Below are 7865 nucleotides of genomic sequence, written 5' to 3'. Positions count from 1 at the left end.
TCTAGCCATCTGGAATAATAGTCAGTCACCACCAGAAAATCCCTACCATGGCGCGAACACAGGTCTGCCCCTAGTTGCTGCCATGGGCGTTGCGGCAACTCTGTAGGACGAAGTGGCTCATGTTTCTGGGCTGGTCGTTCTTCTCTGCACACACTGCAGGAATTGACAAGTTCTTTCAACTGTGTGCCCAGTCCTGGCCACCACACTGTAGCCTGTGCATTTTGCCTGCATTTGTTCAGTCCTTGGTGAGTCTCATGAAGCTTCTGAAGAACGTTCTTCCTCTCTTTGGATGGGACAACGATTCGATCATTATAGACTAACAGACCATCAACTAGTGAGAGCTCTCCCTGCACTAGCTGGTATGGCCTGAACTGCTCGTTGACTGTAGACGGCCAACCATTCAGTGTGTAGCTGATCACTTTCTGGAGTTCTGGGTCATGCACTGTGGCTGCACGTAGAGCGTCCATACGTCTTGAAGTCACTGGCTTGCTTGTCATGACGGAGTCCACGTACGCTGTGACCTCGTCACTCAGTTCTTCATCCTCAGATGAGTGGGGAACAGGTTTCCTTGAGAGTGCGTCTGCTATGACCAATTCTTTCCCTGGAACATGACGGACCGCAAAGTTGAATCTCATGAGACGAAGTAGAAGTCTCTGACAACGAATGGGTGTATTGTCGATATCTTTCGACGACATGAGTGGTACCAACGGCTTGTGGTCTGTCAAGAGTTCGAACCTGTCCAGACCGATGAGATACTGTGAGAATTTCTCACAAGCGAAGACTGACGCCAGACACTCTTTCTCAATCTGACTGTATCTGCGTTCCGCTTCTGTCAGCGTTCTTGAGGCATACGCAATGGGTACGAGATTATCGTCGATCCACTGCATCAGTGCAGCTCCCAGGCCGTAGCTACTACTGTCTGCACTCACCACCGTCTTCCTGTCTGGACTGTAAAATCCAAGAGCTGGTGATTGTGAAATCTGCCGTTTCACTGCCTCAAATGCTTGCTGTTGTGCTGGTCCCCAGCACCACGCCGTTTCCTTCTGAAGTAGATTGGTGATTGGCTTGAGTGTTGATGCCATGTGCGGTACAAACTTTGTCAAATAGTTCAGCATTCCACACAGTGTTCTCAGTTCTGTGACGTTGGTAGGTGGAGGCATGTCCCTAATGGCCTTCACCTTGTCAGGATCTGGGCTGACGCCGGCCTCACTGATCCGATGCCCAAAATATTTTACTTCCTTCTGTCTCAGGTGGCATTTGGACTTGTTGAGTTTCAGCCCCGACTTCTCGATTCGCTCCAGCACCGCATCGAGACGACGGTCATGCTCTTCCATGGTGCGGCCATATACAACAGTGTCGCCCATGATGGTTTCGCACCCTTCCAGTCCCTGGAGTGTTTCTTTCATTTTGTGCTGGAAGACTTCTGGGCCTTGAGAAATTCCCATTGGAACCCTCTGGAAACAGAAACGCCCGAATGGAGTCATGAATGTGGTGAGCTTCTAGCTGTCTTCTGCCAACGGAACTTGGAAAAATCCAGACGCTGCATCCAGAGTGGAAAATACGGTAGACTCGGCCATTTTGGGCGCAATGTCTCCAAGGTTTGGAATCAGACAATGCGGACGCTTGACGGCTTTGTTCAGTCTTTTATCCTTTACACTGGTGCAATTCTGTAACACATGTTACATTGCCACTGGTGAATTAACAGAGAGAAAAATAAAGAAAAACGGTCATATAGGTTTTGACATCCATGGGAGGTAATCGGAACCGACCAAACAGACTTAAGCCAGTAGCGCGACATATGTCGTGACAACCAGGTAACAGTATACGTAAAGTAGTGCGACATATGTCGCGACAACCAGCCTAAGGGTTAAAGTCCACACAAATTCTGATGCTGCCGTTCCGTTTTACCACCGGCACCATGGGTGCACACCAGTCGCTGGGTTCAACAACCTCTCGAATTATTCCAGCTGACTGCATTCGTTCTAACTCCGCCTTCACATTCTTCTGAATGGGGAATGGTACTCTGCGAGCTGTAGTCACGCAATAAGGCTCTGCATCTTCCCTCAACCTGATAGGGACTGGATCAGTGTGTAGTAGTCCTGTAGTGCCAAACACATTTCTGTGTACTTCTTCGACTCGTGTCACTAGCCCCATCTTTGCTGCGACCGATCGACTCAGTAGGTTGTTGCCTACCCTACTGGCTACTACAACGACCTTGAACTTGTAATGGTTCTCTTTGTAGTTGGTCTGTGCGTAGAATTCTCCTCGCACGGTCAGTCTACCCCCTGGTGACGTCAACACAGCAGCAGACTTTTTCAACTTTGGCTGCTTTTTCAGTTTCTTGAAAGCTTGTTCAGACATAATAGAAATGTCAGCGCCTGTATCCTTGATGCGAAGTGTGATCATCCACGGTTCACTTTTCTCAGTGACGACTGCGTCAAGCAAAAACTCTTCTTGCTGCTCACCGTTCTCTTCTTCTTCACAGTCTGTCACTACTTCATGCACACCCGTGCGACACATTCTTTCGAAGTGGTTCTTTTTGCTGCACTTCCTACAAATCTGACCTTGTGCTGGACATTTCTCTTTGCTCTGATGCTTGTAGCCACATTTTCCACACTGACCTGATTTATTCTCTTCTCTTCCTCCTCTTTGTGGGGGACGAAAACTTGAGCCACCACGCCTGGGTCTAGGCTGCTGTCCATGACCTCTGTTGTAACGTCTGCCTCTTGAGCTATGAGAGTGTGACATCGAGTGTCTGAACTGTGCTTCGTCAGTGGTACCTGTGGACTCATTATCCTGTTTAGACTGGTTCTTGATCTGCTCATACTGTCTAGAAATTTTCAGTGCTTTGTCTAGTGTCAAATCCTGTTGTAACTGCAGTTTTTCTCTCAAGTGAGTATCAAGGAGACCGACTACTAATCTGTCCCTAATTTGGTCTTCCTCATCCTGGTAGTTGCAGTGCTTTGCTAACTCTCTGAGTGCTCTGTAAAACTCTTCTACTGTTTCACCATGTCGCTGTCTTCTCTGTTGTAGCTGTGACCTTTCGTAGATGACATTTTTCTTCACCACAAAGTAGCTGTCCAGCTTCTGAACCAGAGTATCAAAATCTGTGTCTTCCTCGTCGACTTCATCGCCGTCTTGATTCCGTGTCTTGCCAAAATGTAGCGACCGGAAAACCTTTTCTGCATCGGGACCCATTACGTACAACAGTGTGTCGCGCTGGACATCCCCTGCTTCATCTTTCAACTTTGATGCATTTCTAAAACGCTTGAATTCACTTATCCAGAGAGGCCACTCTTCTGCTTGGAAGGAGAAACGCTTGGGTGGATCTAGGCGCATCATGTTGAAATTTCAGTCAAGAAAGAACACTTACTTGCCGATGTCGATGTTATGGTGACACTTTGCACTCAAAAGTTACACAGTTCTGCATGAAAGTTCAATTTCACTTCTGACACCATGTTCAGGATAGCCTTGCATTAAACAATGGAACCCAAAGATCTGTTGAACTTGAAAGGTATCACTTTATTAATTTTGTTCAGGATGGAACCACATGGTAACTGTCAAAAACATGGCGAACATCGACTGCCCCGGATGTGTCTGTTCGATCAAGAGTTACTTCCCTTGATGTTAGTCGCGAGTAGGCCTACATGATTATGTACACTAATCATGTCATTTCCAAACAACTTTGGCATCATAAGCAGTGGAAAAACAGGTCCCTGCCAGACTTGCTTGACATGACCTCATTTACATGATATACATACGTGTGATTTGAACGATTATTATCTCACGGGCGTCTCTCTCACGTATGTAGGATAAAAACACTTATGATACAAATAATAAAGTTATCTTAGAATCGTGGATGAAATTCGCTTGCAAGATGCCGGCGAGGTCATTTCGATGCCGGTTTCGATCACATGAGCGGTCGGAAAATGGAGGTTTTTACTACAAATTTGAGGGGTACCATGGCGAAAAGCGCTGTATTTTAACACTAAAACGGTGGCTTGCTTCGAAGCTTTCTGGATTTAATGCCTACAAACGAGACGTACTTCGGGTAAAATGTCGTATCGTTACAAATATTTGTGAAGATATTATGCAATCTTCCGAAGAAAAAAAATGTTTTAAAACCCGTCTATATTTGTGGACTTACATCCCCCAAAATCGTAACTTCATACGCATACAGACAATGTGTACGGTGTCTTGGCCCCGTAGCTGCATTGCTTACTTCAATGTGTACTGTGTCGTGGCCCCGTGGCTGCATTGCTTACTTCAATGTGTACGGTGTCATGGCCCCGTGGCTGCATTGCTTACTTCAATGTGTACTGTGTCATGGCCCCGTGGCTGCATTGCTTACTTCAATGTGTACTGTGTCATGGCCCCGTGGCTGCATTGCTTACTTCAATGTGTACGGTGTCATGGCCCCGTGGCTGCATTGCTTACTTCAATGTGTACTGTGTCATGGCCCCGTGGCTGCATTGCTTACTTCAATGTGTACTGTGTCATGGCCCCGTGGCTGCATTGCTTACTTCAATGTGTACTGTGTCATGGCCCCGTGGCTGCATTGCTTACTTCAGTGTGTACGGTGTCATGGCCCCGTGGCTGCATTGCTTACTTCAATGTGTACGGTGTCATGTCCCCGTGGCTGCATTGCTTACTTCAATGTGTACGGTGTCATGGCCCCGTGGCTGCATTGCTTACTTCAGTGTGTACGGTGTCATGGCCCCGTGGCTGCATTGCTTACTTCAATGTGTACGGTGTCATGGCCCCGTGGCTGCATTGCTTACTTCAATGTGTACGGTGTCATGGCCCCGTGGCTGCATTGCTTACTTCAGTGTGTACGGTGTCATGGCCCCGTGGCTGCATTGCTTACTTCAATGTGTACGGTGTCATGGCCCCGTGGCTGCATTGCTTACTTCAATGTGTACGGTGTCATGGCCCCGTGGCTGCATTGCTTACTTCAGTGTGTACGGTGTCATGGCCCCGTGGCTGCATTGCTTACTTCAATGTGTACTGTGTCATGGCCCCGTGGCTGCATTGCTTACTTCAATGTGTACGGTGTCATGTCCCCGTGGCTGCATTGCTTACTTCAATGTGTACGGTGTCATGGCCCCGTGGCTGCATTGCTTACTTCAATGTGTACTGTGTCATGGCCCCGTGGCTGCATTGCTTACTTCAATGTGTACTGTGTCATGGCCCCGTGGCTGCATTGCTTACTTCAATGTGTACTGTGTTAGGTCTCGGCCATGGTAGTAGCACTGCTCACATCAGCGTGTGTGTTGTCATGTCTTCGACACGGATTTTACCCCCCACACCGCCGAGCCACAGTCGCCCCTGTGTGTGGTGAGCTGTCACCTTCATGCACTCGAACTCTTTGTTTACTTTTATCAACTTCACAAGGAAACCTTCCTCGTGATCCAAAACCATGAACACGTGATTGTTTGGGTCATCCGACGCACCAAAATCTAACCAATTTGCGATAGCACATAACAGGTCCTTTCCTCCTGATGTGAAGAAACAAATATCGCCTACTGTGCCGAGGGGATACATGCTGTTAGAACTGACGCGTACAGACCCAGTCACCAGACCCAGTCGCACGATTCTTGTTGGAGCTGACAAGCTGTCAACGCAGTGAACGTCTATGGTGTAGCCATACCCGAAACAGAAGACAGTCCCACAACTTGCAGCATCAAAGTCATGCGGTGTTTTGTCAAGCTTTGCGCCCTGCTGGGAAACGCCGACCAGCTCGACTTTGAGCGGGTGCAGGGAGCGCACGTGAAGCTTGTAGATCTTGTAATCGCCAGCACTGGGGTCAGACAGCACCACGTGGGGAGGGAGAGACTTGGAGCACAGCCCCCATTTGTTGGCACCGTTGTCCAGGCAACCAGACTTTCCGGACGGTGCTAGCCAGCGCCAGTCCAGGGGAGACAAGAGAATGTCCCCAACACAGGTCAGGGAGTTACCCTTGGGAACGCTGCCCCTCCAGTGATTAACGAGGTTTCCTTTCGCATCAAACAGCTTGAGGATGTCAGTGTGTGTGTTTGGTGGTCTGTACTTGACCCACAGTTTGTTGTTGGTAGTCAGACACATCGCACTGACCAGCGTCTGAGACTTTGAGCTGCTGGTGAAAACCTCGGTTGGATTGTCTTGGTCTGGTAATGGTTGGCGTTGAAAACACGAGTCGAAGTGGCCCAGACTGCTGTCACGGCTTCTATCCTGCGGATCTGAGCAGAGGCTGTTCCAAGAAGCTGGTGGCAACGAAGTTTCTGCACGCCGAGCTGCCCTCTCAATGTCAGCGGTGATTGTTTGGTCATGTCCAACCTTGTCTTCTATCAGTTCTGCACACTCCATCTCCTTGTTTCCCTGCAGTGCGGAAGGTTCTGTGCTTACGGGAGTGTCCTCCCATGTAGACCTGATCAGACTGGCAGGCAGCGCCGACTGTGTGCTTGACACGTGACCTATGAAGTCGATGATGGCTGAGTGAAGGTTGTCTTCGTTCTTTTGATGCACGAGCAGATCACCGCCTTTGTCGGTTTCCCTGTCTCCACTTTTGGGGTCCGTTTCTTGCATTTGTTTTTTCTGGTCAGCAGTTCCGTGGGCCCGGCATGCAAGATCGGCGATCATAATGTTGGCCAGCAGGTGAATGACCTCAGTGTCGTCCTGACCGGACAGTATTGCGGTCACGTGGTCTGTCCGGGCAGTCAGGCTGGACATGGTGTGCTGTGTAGCTTCCAGCGTCTGGTTCAGACAGTCCTCTGTCACGTGACACAGCTCCCTGGCTCTGCCCAGCGCCTCCTCCCTGGCTTGCTGCGCCCACACGATGACGTCAGATGCACGTTTCTTGATGACGTCATCAGCGCTGTTCAATTCGGCAAGAAGCTTTTCCTTCATCTTCTTTGTATCTGCTTCTAAAATTTCCAATTTGCGCATGCGCAGTTGGGTTTCTCCCGTGATCGCCTGCAGGTCTTGGCGAGCCTTCGTGGCAGCGTCTGCAAGATCTTCAGTTACATGACCGTCGTGTGACGTCAGTTTGCAGTGAGGACATATGGTGACGTCACACACTTTACAGAAGAAAATGTGACGCTGAAAGTCGTGCTTGGGACATCTACGTGTTCCTTCCCGCTGGTCGTGTTTTGCTGCGGACGCCAGGCTAAACGGAATCAGGGTGTGGTGTCGGCTGGTTGTAATCTTGTCGTGGGTGGTACGACAGGGGGCGCAGTAGTACTGCTGACACTCCACGCATCTGTACTCTACGTCACGGGACTCGCTGCATACGTCACACTTTCGTGCTCCCTCGCTGATAAGTTGCTCTTCAATGTAGAAGTTGCTCTGTAAATAAAAACAGACACGTTTTTACATACAAAAAGTGTTAGCTTTTTTTTAAATGTGTTTCACAGATCTGTCAAACAGGATCTGAAAAATTGATGTACAGTCAGTGTGGACACAAAGACTAAACAGGAACGTTGATGCGTGATAAAAACCATTCAGTCAATAGAATGCACTGGAACGTCCGGTTCTCCTTAACCTTATTTATTCGAGGGGAGACGTAGAGGGGTTATTCTCCACAGCTGGGTATCATTTTGTGACATTCAATCTCGCTCCTTATTATGATTATGACGTATATTAAACGGCAACTAAAATGAGATTGGGGGAGGTTCTTGGGTTCCGGAAGACCCCCCCCCCCCCCCCCCCCATGACGAATGTGTCTTTTTTTTCTCAAAGAGACTCAGAATACCCCTTTCAAATGCTAAATGTCAACAGCAGCTGGGGGATAAAGCACCCCAGACTTCCCCCCCCCCCCCCCCCGCCTGGCCAGCCCATACGGGAATAGTAACTTAATGTGTCTTCTTCCAACAATAAAGGAAGTGGTT

At 48.9% G+C, this 7865-nt stretch overlaps 1 protein-coding gene across 1 annotated transcript; it reads right to left on the bottom strand.

Annotated features, from left to right (window-relative positions):
- Positions 1-3425: 3425 nt before the first annotated feature.
- LOC138972049 (uncharacterized) lies at positions 3426-7347 on the bottom strand (the record flags this gene model as incomplete). The annotated part of the gene is made up of 1 exon (XM_070344889.1): positions 3426-7347. A coding segment is annotated over one exon (2091 nt), but the record flags the coding sequence as incomplete, so codon positions are not given.
- Between the last annotated feature and the right edge of the window lie 518 nt (positions 7348-7865).

Source organism: Littorina saxatilis, linkage group LG7 (assembly GCF_037325665.1).
Source record: "Littorina saxatilis isolate snail1 linkage group LG7, US_GU_Lsax_2.0, whole genome shotgun sequence".
Lineage (NCBI taxonomy): Eukaryota > Metazoa > Mollusca > Gastropoda > Littorinimorpha > Littorinidae > Littorina > Littorina saxatilis.
The sequence above is the reverse complement of the archived record's forward strand: the minus strand, read 5'-3'. Positions and strand labels throughout refer to the sequence as shown.